This window comes from Pseudophryne corroboree, chromosome 3 (genome assembly GCF_028390025.1).
Source record: "Pseudophryne corroboree isolate aPseCor3 chromosome 3, aPseCor3.hap2, whole genome shotgun sequence".
Taxonomy (NCBI): domain Eukaryota; kingdom Metazoa; phylum Chordata; class Amphibia; order Anura; family Myobatrachidae; genus Pseudophryne; species Pseudophryne corroboree.
The window spans coordinates 400545682-400562036 of record NC_086446.1 but is presented as its reverse complement, the minus strand read 5'-3'; the positions used below and the strand labels follow the sequence as shown (position 1 = coordinate 400562036).

General features: G+C 43.2%; 1 protein-coding gene across 1 annotated transcript in view; it reads right to left on the bottom strand.

The window, feature by feature from the left end:
* Positions 1-15182, bottom strand: part of LOC135055726 (G protein-activated inward rectifier potassium channel 1-like) — a 63842-nt gene extending 48660 nt beyond the window's left edge. The window contains exon 1 of the mRNA XM_063960111.1: positions 14240-15182. Coding sequence (XP_063816181.1) covers positions 14240-14905 — 666 coding nt within the window. The 5' untranslated portion in view covers positions 14906-15182. The remainder of the gene's footprint in view (positions 1-14239) is intronic.
* Between the last annotated feature and the right edge of the window lie 1173 nt (positions 15183-16355).

The following is a 16355-nucleotide window of genomic DNA, read 5'->3' as shown; positions in this document are numbered from 1 at the left end:
TACCTCTGTGTCGGCACACGGCAGGCAGTCCGTCCGACCAGAATTGTATTATTTATTATTATATACCTACCACCTAACCGTGGTTTTTTTTTCATTCTTTATACCGTCATAGTGTCATCCTAATTGTTACGAGTATACTACTATCTCTTTATCAACCAGTGTACAGTGCGGTAGTTCACGGCTGTGGCTACCTCTGTGTCGGCACACGGCAGGCAGTCCGTCCGACCAGAATTGTATTATTTATTATTATATACCTACCACCTAACCGTGGTTTTTTTTTCATTCTTTATACCGTCATAGTGTCATCCTAATTGTTACGAGTATACTACTATCTCTTTATCAACCAGTGTACAGTGCGGTAGTTCACGGCTGTGGCTACCTCTGTGTCGGCACACGGCAGGCAGTCCGTCCGACCAGAATTGTATTATTTATTATTATATACCTACCACCTAACCGTGGTTTTTTTTTCATTCTTTATACCGTCATAGTGTCATCCTAATTGTTACGAGTATACTACTATCTCTTTATCAACCAGTGTACAGTGCGGTAGTTCACGGCTGTGGCTACCTCTGTGTCGGCACACGGCAGGCAGTCCGTCCGACCAGAATTGTATTATTTATTATTATATACCTACCACCTAACCGTGGTTTTTTTTTCATTCTTTATACCGTCATAGTGTCATCCTAATTGTTACGAGTATACTACTATCTCTTTATCAACCAGTGTACAGTGCGGTAGTTCACGGCTGTGGCTACCTCTGTGTCGGCAGTCGGCAGGCAGTCCGTCCATCCATAATTGTATTATTATTATAATATATACCACCTAACCGTGGTTTTTTTTTCATTCTTTATACCGTCATAGTGTCATACTAGTTGTTACGAGTATACTACTATCTCTTTATCAACCAGTGTACAGTGCGGTAGTTCACGGCTGTGGCTACCTCTGTGTCGGCAGTCGGCAGGCAGTCCGTCCATCCATAATTGTATTATTATTATAATATATACCACCTAACTGTGGTTTTTTTTGCATTCTTTATACCGTCGTCATAGTGTCATACTAGTTGTTACGAGTATACTACTATCTCTTTATCAACCAGTGTACAGTGCGGTAGTTCACGGCTGTGGCTACCTCTGTGTCGGCAGTCGGCAGGCAGTCCGTCCATCCATAATTGTATTATTATTATAATATATACCACCTAACCGTGGTTTTTTTTTCATTCTTTATACCGTCGTCATAGTGTCATACTAGTTGTTACGAGTATACTACTATCTCTTTATCAACCAGTGTACAGTGCGGTAGTTCACGGCTGTGGCTACCTCTGTGTCGGCAGTCGGCAGGCAGTCCGTCCATCCATAATTGTATTATTATTATAATATATACCACCTAACCGTGGTTTTTTTTTCATTCTTTATACCGTCGTCATAGTGTCATACTAGTTGTTACGAGTATACTACTATCTCTTTATCAACCAGTGTACAGTGCGGTAGTTCACGGCTGTGGCTACCTCTGTGTCGGCAGTCGGCAGGCAGTCCGTCCATCCATAATTGTATTATTATTATAATATATACCACCTAACTGTGGTTTTTTTTGCATTCTTTATACCGTCGTCATAGTGTCATACTAGTTGTTACGAGTATACTACTATCTCTTTATCAACCAGTGTACAGTGCGGTAGTTCACGGCTGTGGCTACCTCTGTGTCGGCAGTCGGCAGGCAGTCCGTCCATCCATAATTGTATTATTATTATAATATATACCACCTAACCGTGGTTTTTTTTTCATTCTTTATACCGTCGTCATAGTGTCATACTAGTTGTTACGAGTATACTACTATCTCTTTATCAACCAGTGTACAGTGCGGTAGTTCACGGCTGTGGCTACCTCTGTGTCGGCAGTCGGCAGGCAGTCCGTCCATCCATAATTGTATTATTATTATAATATATACCACCTAACCGTGGTTTTTTTTTCATTCTTTATACCGTCGTCATAGTGTCATACTAGTTGTTACGAGTATACTACTATCTCTTTATCAACCAGTGTACAGTGCGGTAGTTCACGGCTGTGGCTACCTCTGTGTCGGCAGTCGGCAGGCAGTCCGTCCATCCATAATTGTATTATTATTATAATATATACCACCTAACCGTGGTTTTTTTTTCATTCTTTATACCGTCGTCATAGTGTCATACTAGTTGTTACGAGTATACTACTATCTCTTTATCAACCAGTGTACAGTGCGGTAGTTCACGGCTGTGGCTACCTCTGTGTCGGCAGTCGGCAGGCAGTCCGTCCATCCATAATTGTATTATTATTATAATATATACCACCTAACCGTGGTTTTTTTTTCATTCTTTATACCGTCGTCATAGTGTCATACTAGTTGTTACGAGTATACTACTATCTCTTTATCAACCAGTGTACAGTGCGGTAGTTCACGGCTGTGGCTACCTCTGTGTCGGCAGTCGGCAGGCAGTCCGTCCATCCATAATTGTATTATTATTATAATATATACCACCTAACCGTGGTTTTTTTATACCACCTAACCGTGGCAGTCCGTCCATAATTGTATACTAGTATCCAATCCATCCATCTCCATTGTTTACCTGAGGTGCCTTTTAGTTCTGCCTATAAAATATGGAGAACAAAAAAGTTGAGGTTCCAAAATTAGGGAAAGATCAAGATCCACTTCCACCTCGTGCTGAAGCTGCTGCCACTAGTCATGGCCGAGACGATGAAATGCCAGCAACGTCGTCTGCCAAGGCCGATGCCCAATGTCATAGTACAGAGCATGTCAAATCCAAAACACCAAATATCAGAAAAAAAAGGACTCCAAAACCTAAAATAAAATTGTCGGAGGAGAAGCGTAAACTTGCCAATATGCCATTTACCACACGGAGTGGCAAGGAACGGCTGAGGCCCTGGCCTATGTTCATGGCTAGTGGTTCAGCTTCACATGAGGATGGAAGCACTCAGCCTCTCGCTAGAAAACTGAAAAGACTCAAGCTGGCAAAAGCACCGCAAAGAACTGTGCGTTCTTTGAAATCCCAAATCCACAAGGAGAGTCCAATTGTGTCGTTTGCGATGCCTGACCTTCCCAACACTGGACGTGAAGAGCATGCGCCTTCCACTATTTGCATGCCCCCTGCAAGTGCTGGAAGGAGCACCCGCAGTCCAGTTCCTGATAGTCAGATTGAAGATGTCAGTGTTGAAGTACACCAGGATGAGGAGGATATGGGTGTTGCTGGCGCTGGGGAGGAAATTGACCAGGAGGATTCTGATGGTGAGGTGGTTTGTTTAAGTCAGGCACCCGGGGAGACACCTGTTGTCCGTGGGAGGAATATGGCCGTTGACATGCCAGGTGAAAATACCAAAAAAATCAGCTCTTCGGTGTGGAGGTATTTCACCAGAAATGTGGACAACAGGTGTCAAGCCGTGTGTTCCCTTTGTCAAGCTGTAATAAGTAGGGGTAAGGACGTTAACCACCTCGGAACATCCTCCCTTATACGTCACCTGCAGCGCATTCATAATAAGTCAGTGACAAGTTCAAAAACTTTGGGTGACAGCGGAAGCAGTCCACTGACCAGTAAATCCCTTCCTCTTGTAACCAAGCTCACGCAAACCACCCCACCAACTCCCTCAGTGTCAATTTCCTCCTTCCCCAGGAATGCCAATAGTCCTGCAGGCCATGTCACTGGCAAGTCTGACGAGTCCTTTCCTGCCTGGGATTCCTCCGATGCATCCTTGCGTGTAACGCCTACTGCTGCTGGCGCTGCTGTTGTTGCCGCTGGGAGTCGATGGTCATCCCAGAGGGGAAGTCGTAAGCCCACTTGTACTACTTCCAGTAAGCAATTGACTGTTCAACAGTCCTTTGCGAGGAAGATGAAATATCACAGCAGTCATCCTACTGCAAAGCGGATAACTGAGTCCTTGACAACTATGTTGGTGTTAGACGTGCGTCCGGTATCCGCCGTTAGTTCACAGGGAACTAGACAATTTATTGAGGCAGTGTGCCCCCGTTACCAAATACCATCTAGGTTCCACTTCTCTAGGCAGGCGATACCGAGAATGTACACGGACGTCAGAAAAAGACTCACCAGTGTCCTAAAAAATGCAGTTGTACCCAATGTCCACTTAACCACGGACATGTGGACAAGTGGAGCAGGGCAGGGTCAGGACTATATGACTGTGACAGCCCACTGGGTAGATGTATGGACTCCCGCCGCAAGAACAGCAGCGGCGGCACCAGTAGCAGCATCTCGCAAACGCCAACTCTTTCCTAGGCAGGCTACGCTTTGTATCACCGCTTTCCAGAATACGCACACAGCTGAAAACCTCTTACGGCAACTGAGGAAGATCATCGCGGAATGGCTTACCCCAATTGGACTCTCCTGTGGATTTGTGGCATCGGACAACGCCAGCAATATTGTGTGTGCATTAAATATGGGCAAATTCCAGCACGTCCCATGTTTTGCACATACCTTGAATTTGGTGGTGCAGAATTTTTTAAAAAACGACAGGGGCGTGCAAGAGATGCTGTCGGTGGCCAGAAAAATTGCGGGACACTTTCGGCGTACAGGCACCACGTACAGAAGACTGGAGCACCACCAAAAACTACTGAACCTGCCCTGCCATCATCTGAAGCAAGAAGTGGTAACGAGGTGGAATTCAACCCTCTATATGCTTCAGAGGTTGGAGGAGCAGCAAAAGGCCATTCAAGCCTATACAATTGAGCACGATATAGGAGATGGAATGCACCTGTCTCAAGTGCAGTGGAGAATGATTTCAACGTTGTGCAAGGTTCTGATGCCCTTTGAACTTGCCACACGTGAAGTCAGTTCAGACACTGCCAGCCTGAGTCAGGTCATTCCCCTCATCAGGCTTTTGCAGAAGAAGCTGGAGGCATTGAAGAAGGAGCTAACACGGAGTGATTCCGCTAGGCATGTGGGACTTGTGGATGCAGCCCTTAATTCGCTTAACAAGGATTCACGGGTGGTCAATCTGTTGAAATCAGAGCACTACATTTTGGCCACCGTGCTCGATCCTAGATTTAAAGCCTACCTTGGATCTCTCTTTCCGGCAGACACAGGTCTGCTGGGGTTGAAAGACCTGCTGGTGACAAAATTGTCAAGTCAAGCGGAACGCGACCTGTCAACATCTCCTCCTTCACATTCTCCCGCAACTGGGGGTGCGAGGAAAAGGCTCAGAATTCCGAGCCCACCCGCTGGCGGTGATGCAGGGCAGTCTGGAGCGACTGCTGATGCTGACATCTGGTCCGGACTGAAGGACCTGACAACGATTACGGACATGTCGTCTACTGTCACTGCATATGATTCTCTCAACATTGATAGAATGGTGGAGGATTATATGAGTGACCGCATCCAAGTAGGCACGTCACACAGTCCGTACTTATACTGGCAGGAAAAAGAGGCAATTTGGAGGCCCTTGCACAAACTGGCTTTATTCTACCTAAGTTGCCCTCCCACAAGTGTGTACTCCGAAAGAGTGTTTAGTGCCGCCGCTCACCTTGTCAGCAATCGGCGTACGAGGTTACATCCAGAAAATGTGGAGAAGATGATGTTCATTAAAATGAATTATAATCAATTCCTCCGCGGAGACATTGACCAGCAGCAATTGCCTCCACAAAGTACACAGGGAGCTGAGATGGTGGATTCCAGTGGGGACGAATTGATAATCTGTGAGGAGGGGGATGTACACGGTGATATATCGGAGGGTGAAGATGAGGTGGACATCTTGCCTCTGTAGAGCCAGTTTGTGCAAGGAGAGATTAATTGCTTCTTTTTTGGGGGGGGTCCAAACCAACCCGTCATATCAGTCACAGTCGTGTGGCAGACCCTGTCACTGAAATGATGGGTTGGTTAAAGTGTGCATGTCCTGTTTTGTTTATACAACATAAGGGTGGGTGGGAGGGCCCAAGGATAATTCCATCTTGCACCTCTTTTTTCTTTTCTTTTTCTTTGCATCATGTGCTGATTGGGGAGGGTTTTTTGGAAGGGACATCCTGCGTGACACTGCAGTGCCACTCCTAGATGGGCCCGGTGTTTGTGTCGGCCACTAGGGTCGCTTATCTTACTCACACAGCGACCTCGGTGCAAATTTTAGGACTAAAAATAATATTGTGAGGTGTGATGTGTTCAGAATAGGCTGAAAATGAGTGTAAATTATGTTTTTTGAGGTTAATAATACTTTGGGATCAAAATTACCCCCAAATTCTATGATTTAAGCTGTTTTTTAGGGTTTTTTGAAAAAAACACCCGAATCCAAAACACACCCGAATCCGACAAAAATAATTCGGTGAGGTTTTGCCAAAACGCGTTCGAACCCAAAACACGGCCGCGGAACCGAACCCAAAACCAAAACACAAAACCCGAAAAATTTCAGGCGCTCATCTCTAGTTTTGAATTCTATATAAGGACCCTGCGACAGTGACTTAGCACCATTTCACTCCAGTCACGCTGCTGTGTGCTGCATGTACTGTACTCTGCTTTGTCCATCTACAAGTGGCTGTGCGGTGTCCATTAGGTGGCTGTGCTGTGTCTATCTACAAGTGGCTGTGCTGTGTCTATCTACAAGTGGCTGTGCTGTGCCCATCTACAAGTGTCTGTGCTGTGTCCATTCAGTGGCTGTGCTGTATCTATCTACAAGTGGCTGTGCTATGTCCATTAAGTGACTGTGCTGTGTCCATGTACAAGTGGTTGTGCTATGTCCATCCACAAGCTGTGTCCAATCCCCTTAGTCTAATTCTGTCACCAAGTGGTGCTGCACTGACTCCACAGACCATACCCCACCCACTGCGTTCCCATATAAGCAGTATGACTCCACATAGTCCGTTGCAAAAAAAGTAATATATATACATGCTATAAAATTTTTTTTTTTTTTTTTTTACGTTTGTACACCCTGTGTGCATTGTACCCCAGTGCGTTTGTTCATGTACATATAAAATGGTCTGACTTGCAGTGAGAGGCAAGCTGCAAGTTAAAATATTGAAAAAAAATTATTGTATCATTTGTTTGTACGGTTTGTACTGTTTGTACTATTGCTCACTTCACGTATATCTAAAAGTGTTCTGACTCCAATCAGTGTGAGCCAAGCTACGAGTTAAAAAAAATTATAAAAAAATGTGGTTTAAAATTTGTGTGCACTGTACTGTGCACAGCACCCCAGTACGCTTTATCCCAGTGCACTTTGTTCACTTCACATACATATAAAAGTGCTCCGACTCCACGCTGTGTGAGCTGAGCAGTGAGTTAAAAAATGGATAATGATTAGTTTAGGGAAGAGCAGGAGCAGCAACCCAATACTATCACTGCAGCTGTGGCCCAAAAAAAAACCCTCAGCTTTCTTAAAAGACCCAGTGGTACTACAGAGGAGTCAACACAACATTTTGAGATCTGGTCAGGGCTAACAGAATTGCCCCAAATTAGTGACATCTCTGCTATAACTCCATCTAAATATTCTGCATTACTTAAGCTGCCCATCTTCCATTGTGTACTTAGAAAGAGTTTTAAGCACAGCTGGGAACCTTGTCAGTGATTGGCATAGAAGGCTACTTCTTTAAAATGTGAAAAAGATGACGGTCATCAAAATTAACTACAAATTCCATGAGGAAGTCCATTACCGAGTACAGAAATGTGTGTAATGGTGAATTCCAGGGGGGATAAATTGATATTCTGTGAGGATGATGTACACACTGATCAGGGTAAGGATGAAGATGGTAATGAAAATGGCATATTGCCACTGCAGAGCTTTTAGCTTAGCAGCCTTAAGTCCATTGGAAGCTTGTTTTGCCCAAACAAACCAAGGACTTCAGCAACAAAAGTGGCAGTCCCTATAGCTGAAGTGCTTAGTTTCTTAAACTGTGCATGTCCTTTTTTATATCCAACATAGGGTGGGTGGTAGGACCCAAGGACAATTCCATCTGGCACCACTTTTAATGTCTGCCACTGCCTTGGGGCAATAAAATGTGATGATAAGTATGGTACATAAAATGGTGATATTATTTATGTATAGTGATGTTATTTTATCGGGTCTACTACATTTTACCAATGCTCGGGATCCCGGCACCCAGCATACCGGCGCTGGGATCCTGACCACTGGGGTTAGGCTGTGGTGAAGAGGGGGTTAGGATTAAAAAACACTGGTGAGGGGGGGAGGTTAGGGTTAGGCACTAACGGGGAGGTTAAGGTTAGGCTGCAGGAAAAGGGGGTTAGGTTTAGGCACCACCAGTGAGAGGTTAGGGCTAGGCACTAATGGAGGAGATTAGGGTTAGGCTGCAGGAAGGGAGGGTTAGGTTTAGGTAGGGGAGAGGGGGAATAAACTTACCTCCCCCCTGTCGGGATGCTGCTGTCGGTATTGTGACTGCCAGCATCCTGTTCGCCGCTCAGTCATACTGAACCCGGTCCCCAAATCATTTGTCTGCCTAATGAGTGTGTTTTTTTTTTGCCTAGATCATGATATCTTGATGATCATGTTTCTGATCTTTTAAAGGATTGAATGTTGGCACAGTTCCACTAAATGAGCACTTTAAAACATTTTTTAGATCATATCCAATAACAATTAGCAGACCATATACCAACTCCACACTCCTTACACTAAGTTCATCTCCTCTACCAGAAATTACACCCCTTCCAAACCACATCATTATGCATCTTTATCCCACCCTCAAGCTGCTTTTAATTTTACTCCTGTGTCCCCTCACTAGTCAATTCTCTATGCTCCACATCAATCCTCAATCCTATCTAACCCCCTCCTCAGCAGCATCATCGCCCACTACTGCTCTCTACATTATCCCTCTCTCAACATCCCTGTATTAAGCAGCAATCAACATTTTCCTTCTGAGAAGCCCCCAAGAGCTTTAGCATCTTAAAGAATTGAAAAAGCCCAGAAGTATTTCAAAATATTACGTACGTTTTACATATAACAGTTTGGCAAAGCATTGACTTTGATACCAAACTTTGTAATCAATACAAAGACATTCAGTCCAATGGGAATACTATCATTTTTATTCAAATGTAGTTTAATTCTTCAATTGCATAAAAATGTGTCATGCTAGGCTGAAAGGCATCGCTCACTGAAAGTGTCTTCTCTGTTGAAGCAGAAGAGATATTAAAGTCAATTTCTTTATGCATGCTGCTAACAATTCGATTTTACATCAAACACCTACACACAATATTTTATACAGCATTTTTAATAATTTGTGCTATTTTGAGTACAATTTAAAAAACAATAAACTGCCAGGTGTATTCTTTAGAGAAAGCATATCTATTTTTGTCTTTTCAGAAAAAAAGTATCAAAAAAACAATTTAGAGAGTAACTAATTAGTTAAGATATTTTTGTATTTTTAACTAACATTGGGGATCATTTAGATCTGATCGCTGCTGTGCGTTTTCGCACAGCGGGCGATCAGGTACTAAATGCACCTGTGTATACACCGCAATGCGCATCGGACAACAACATAGGGCATCGCTGGCCAGCGATGTGATGGTGCGAACATTCCATTTGCACTGGCGTTCGCAAGGTGATTTACAGGAAGAAGCTGTTTGTGGATGGCAACTGACCGTTTACTGGGTATGTTTGGAAAAACGCAGGCATGCCCAAGCATTTTCAGGGAGGGTGTCTAACGTCAGCTCTGGCCCCGGTCAGCCTGATGTGATCGCACTGTAGGAGTAAGTCTTGGGCTGCGCAGAGACTGCGCAAAGTGGATTTTAGCAGCTCGGCGTACACATAGGATCGCACAGTTGCACGGCGAATTTACACTCCCCGTGTAGGCGGCGACTATCTGAATGCAGGACAGCAAAATTAGCAGCCCAGCGATCAGATCTGAATGACCCCATTGTTAGGTTATTTTCTTATCGGACAGAACTTCAGGCTTCCAAACAGGGTATATATTGGAGATAGGCCAATTCACCCATAATACAGTTCGGTTGCAGATGAAACATTGTACTTACTCACAATTAGAGGTGTGCAGTTCGGTTCTCCAGAAGTCCAAATCCACCTGAATTTTGTGGATACGAACAGAATCAAAACCTGATATGGATCCCCCAGGGAGATCTGATCTGAACTGAGTCTCAGTTTGAATCTTCCAGTGGTTCGGATTATCAAGTTTTTTTAATTGATTTTTTAAACTGAGCTGAAACCCGAATCTGAACAAAAATACTACACATTATGTTAATCTATGCAGTTCATTCCTAACAAGATGAACAATGTACTATAATGTTAATGCATGATTGTCAACCATTAGGCAGTGAATTATATTATTGTACTTTTTACAATGTTCTACCCAAGAAAAGGGGTGGTATTCATGTGACCGGCGGTCTGCTGACCGACAGTCACATGACCTCCTCCACCATCCCGCTGGCTCAGTATCCCGATGGTCGGCATGCCGACCAACAGGGACTATTTCCACTCGTGGGTGTCCACGACACCCATAGAGTGGGAATAGAACCCGTGGCGAGCGCAGGTCGCCACCGAGCCCGCAGCGTGGCGAGCCCGCAAGGGGCTTGCTGCACTCGACCCTCCCCGCCGGGATCCCGGCGTCGGTATGCTGCCGGGATCCCGGCGTTGGTAAGCTGACCGGCGGTCAGGAGACCGCCGGTCAGCCATACTACACCCCAAGAAAAGATAAAGTTCTACTCCAGGCAGGGTTTATTTCACTGCAATATGTACTGTATATTTGTGTTCATTCCTCACACAGGGGTTTATTAGGAGGTAATAACAATCCATGCCATAGATTACACCTTGTGAGTACTTTAATCATCAGCATTACCTGAGTTACAAATTTTAATAGTTTAGTTAAGTTTGGGATCATCACCAATACACAGACTCACATATCATCTCCGACTGTTACAGATTCTTCATCTGCTGCTGCCATCCCCTCTAAATTATGAAGTCATCACAATCTCGAACCTAAATATTGGACCCAAATATTGCTCTAGAGTGGGCTCTTTGAAAATACTCCAGTCTTGCATTCATTTTCAGTTTACCAGGGAACCACATATGAAGATAATTAGAGAGGTAACAGAAGTAAGTATAACTAGCAAGAGTCAATTTGGAGAGTGGGGAGCCTTTTTGATTTTCTAGAAATGTGGACTATTCTAGAACAACCCTCACTCAGTTTAGTTAACTACAACATTCCCCTATTTACACAGTTAGTGTTCTTAAAGTTAAGGGCACTACCTGGGGATATGGAGATGTACTAAGGCTTGGAGAGTGACAAAGTGGAGGTAGATAAAGTACCAGCCAGTTCCTAACTGCCTTGTTACAGACTGTGTTTGAAAAATGACAGCTATCAGAATCAGCTTTATTGGGCAGGTATGCACAAATATACAAGGAATTCAGGCCCAAATGTATTTAACTGTACCAAGAGATTAGGGTGGTCATTCCGAGTTGATCGCTCGCTAGCAGTTTTCAGCAGCCGTGCAAACGCTATGCCACCGCCCACTGGGAGTGTATTTTAGCTTAGCAGAAGTGCGAATGAAAGGATCGCAGAGCGGCTACAAAAAAATGTTGAGCAGTTTCAGAGTAGCTTCAGACCTACTCAGCGCTTGTGATCACTTCAGACTGTTCAGTTCCTGTTTTGACGTCACAAACACGCCCTGCGTTCACCCAGCCACGCCTGCATTTTTCCTGGCACGCCTGCATTTTTCCAAACACTCTCTGAAAACGGTCAGTTGACACCCAGAAACGCCCTCTTCCTTTCAATCACTCTGCGGCCAGCAGTGCGACTGAAAAGCTTCGCTAGACCTTGTGTGAAACTACATCGTTCGTTGTAATAGTACGACGCGCATGTGCATTGCACCGCATGCGCAGAAGTGCCGTTTTTTTTGCCTGATCGCTGCGCAGCGAACGAAAGCAGCTAGCGATCAACTCGGAATGGCCCCCTAAGTGCAGACGGATAGAGAGTGATAAATGACCAGCCAATCAGCTTCCTAACTGCCATGTTACAGACTGTTGGGCAGATGTATTAAGCCTGGAGAAGGGAAAAAGAAGTGATAAACCAGTGATAAGCGCAAAGTGATAACGCACCAGTCAATCAGCTCCTAACTGTCATATTTCAAATCCGTAATGATTGGGTGGTGTGTTGTCACCTTGCGTTTATCACTGGTTTATCACTTCTTTATTCCTTCTCCAGGTTAATACATCTGCCCCGTTCAGTTCCGATATGCCACATCTCCTCAAAAGAAACATAGAAAAGTAGAAAAAAAACACAGACATAAAAACATATATCCATAATTAAAATTTAGTGGACTCTATAACCCCAATCAACCTACCTATCTCAATTATTTAGCAATGTGATATCCTGAGGGAAGAAACTATTCCTGTGTCTTGTGGTTCACACTTCACACCAGCTGCAATCTGTAATGTCTGCCAGGTGGCAATAATTGAAACAGATCATGGGCAGGATGCAGGTGATCTCCTATAATATTATTACCCACCCGTTTTCTAACCCTAATCAAATACAATTCCTCAATCGAGGGAAGGTCAACCCCAATAATTCTTTTGGGTCTCCTGGACACCCACTGAAGTCTTGTCCTGCTCTGTAGCAGATCCAAACCACACTATGGGGGTAATTCCAAGTTGATCGCAGCAGGAATTTTGTTAGCAGTTGGGCAAAACCATGTGCACTGCAGGGGAGGCAGATATAACATGTGCAGAGAGAGTTAGATTTGGGTGGGTTATTTTATTTTTGTGCAGGGTAAATACTGGCTGCTTTATTTTTACACTGCAAATTAGATTGCAGATTGAAAGCACCACACCCAAATTTAACTCTCTCTGCACATGTTAAATCTGCCTCCCCTGCAGTGCACATGGTTTTGCCCAACTGCTAACAAAATTCCTGCTGCGATCAACTTGGAATTACCCCCTATGATCAACATACAGAGAATAGACTGGATTATTGCTGTGTAAAAAAGAATTAACAATCCCTGCGGCAAACCGGACTTCCTAAATTGCTGTAAGAAGCTGCGCCTTACTCACAATAACATCAATAACACCTAAGATCCCCAGGAACTTGAAGTACTCCACCACAGCTACTACTGTAGCTGCTATCATGAGGAAAAGCAGGAGGCTTCCTCCGGAAGTCCACCAACAACTTGACCGTCTTAACCGGATTTAACTCCAGATTAAAGCAACCTCCCTCCTGTATGCAAACTTGTCACCATCTCTGATGAGACCTATAGGAGAGCAGTATCGAGGCAGCCCTCTGCGGCACAGTTTGTTGCAAATTAGGAGCTCAATGTTTGGTAGTTTATCTTTCTCCACTTTATTACTCTCCAAGGCTTAGTGTATCTGCCCCATTTTAACTCACTTTATGCAGAACACCATAAGCAGGATGTACCAAACGCTAACATGCTGTCAAACGCGTGAAAACTACCGCTTTTGGAGGTCTGCCTCAATCCCCAATATCAAGCTCCGGAAAGCAAAACTATTCAGAGCTTGTGCTCGATAGACAATGCTATCACCTTTAGAAGACTATGGCCCTCTTTTTTGCAAAAATTAACGGAGATTGGTCTTAAATATCCTGCTTCGTCACCCCTGTGGCTTGTGCTTGCACAATAGGACTCCCGGAAGTGCTCACATTGTGACAGACCGCTCTTACCAGAAAAGCTGTCCCGTAACTTAATTATTTGCATAGCATAGCGGCGACAAAGGGCAGGGTGATTTGCATAGAATATGAAATACATGATACATCCTGCCGTATATATATATATATATATATATATACATAAATATATATATATATGTATATATATATATGTATATATGTATATATATATATATATGTGTGTGTATATATATATATATATATATACAGATAGGACTCATCACTTATCTCATATGAAATAACACTGTTTCACTAAACACCTTGCACATCAGAATTAAATGACACAACAATGTCATATAATTTTTAGTGCTGAATTAGCCACACATAATGAAATGTTATAAATCTGTATTATCTCTCCAACAAGCTGTAGTATAAAACTGTGCACACAGCACAGAATGAGATATTATACTAAAATATTACAATGTGATGTACTTGTTGCGTAATTAGCTGCCTATTTTAATAACTGTAAATGCATAATGTAAAGCAAGAACCCCACAGATATAACAGAATGCATAGTGAATAATAACATATTACCTACTAATAATGTTTAGAAAGTCAGCAACTAGGGAGTTAGTTGTATAGGCTGGTGCCAATTCTGTCATTACAATAAATGAGTTCTTACCTTTATAAGCTTGCATCGAATCTGTGCAGAGACCATATGGCTATTCCTTAAGTTACCTACTCTGAACATCAAACACAATTTTCCATCGCGCTGGGAAATGACAGCATTGTGGCTGAACATCAGAGTCTCTGCTCTCTTCTTTGGCTGTGACATCTTTATAAACATACAGCCTATGAGGAATGCATCCACAATAGATCCCAGCAAGGACTGAAACAAAAAGAGTATGATCCCTTCAGGGCATTTCTCAGTGATGTACCTGAAACCGTACCCAATAGTAGCTTCTGTCTCTATAAAGAAGAGGAACGCAGATGGGAAGTTGTAGACATTGGCAACACATGGAGTGTAATTATCATCGTGAACCCTATTTATGTCACCTCGGATGTATGCAATAATCCACCACATTGAAGCCATCACAAGCCAAGCCACAGTGTACGTTAAAATAAATATTAACAGGTTCCATCTCCATTTCAGGTCCACCAAGGTGGTAAAGAGGTCCGACAAGTATCTACTAGTCTCTCCTCCTAGGTTCCCATGCTGAACATTGCATCGTCCATTCTTGTCTACAAACCTCTGCCTTTTTCTTTTAACAGAAGGAAAGAATCCACCTCCCACTGTAGTTGTTACAACATGGTATTCTTCACCAAATTTCCTTCTTAATGCCGACATCTTTTTTTTTCCCCTTTCCCGGGGTCAGACTGTTAGTGTCCACTGAAAGTTTTTTCTTCTGTCAACCCTGGAGATAATTCTTATTTATCTGCATCTCTAGAACTGTTGTCATTCAGCAACTAAGCACAGAGTTCTGAGAAATCTGTGTATGAATCGCCCTGTTTAGTCTGGCTGGTTGCTTATCCCTTCAGCTGAATGCTCTGAATGTGTGCATGGAATAGGAAGATACTGTTCACAGCCTGCTCAAGAGAGCGCAATGTGGACGTGTTCTGTGTGCTTGCCTGAAGCCAATCGTTGGAATCCCAGTATGGATAAAGTAATCAAATTTATATACAGTAAGCCACTAGGTGGTGCTGTAGATAAAGCTATCAGTGTGAATGTATCTGAAAAGAATAGCTGTAAAACCCTTGAAATATAATAAAGGACAATTGTTTCATTAAACAGATATGTTGTCCAGCTTAGATTGTGTGTAACAACGTGTAACAGTGATTTGTATTGTTTTCTGCCTATCTGCAGGGGCCGTAGTAAAAATTTAACATTATTCAATAGTTTAAACAATTATTTAGATTATAAATAGCAATAATAAATGTGTGTGTGTGTGTGTGTGTGTGTGTGTGTGTGTGTGTGTGTGTGTGTGTGTGTGTGTGTGTGCAAACGTGTTTATAAATATGTATATTAATACAAGTACACACATACAGTACATGTTTTACTACACTGCAAAGTTGATGTTTTAAAGATATCAGACTCAATTACTGGACATGAAACTGAAATTGTTGTCATGTAATTCCGAGTCATACAAGGGCCAAACACCAGACTGGCTATGAGGCAGACAGATACATTGATAAATGAATGAAACATATGTAAAAATGAAGAAAGAATATGGAATTTACACAGCAGCCAGATTACTTACTGATCCAGACATAGATCCTTATTACAATTGTGTCCTTAGATGAAGCGAATATTATAGTATGGGAAATCTGGTTTCTTTATCTTAACGGGGCTTTCCACCTTCAAAGTACATTAATACATACGGGATCCGGCCTGAAGATCGACACTGTTACTTTCACAATCACATTTTTTTCTTTTTTTTTTACTTTTTCATACTTAACGATCCACGTGGACTACGATTGGAATGGTAATCTGTGCCGAGCGAAGCGGTAGCGGAGCGAGGCACCTTGCCCGAAGCGAGGGGACACAGTGCACTAATTCGGCTTCCTGGTCACTGTACGCAGAAAACGACACAAAAAAAGCATGTCAACCTAGAAACCCTGTCGACCTTCCAACCCTGTCAAACTAGTGACTGTCGACCTATAGTGGTCAACCTAGACACTGTCGATTTGATGATCCACATCCAATACATACATGATGCCTGCCAATTCCTAATAAATACATTGCTTTGTCATTCTAGCTCCATTCTGTGCATGGGTGATCATTCCGAGTTGATCACACG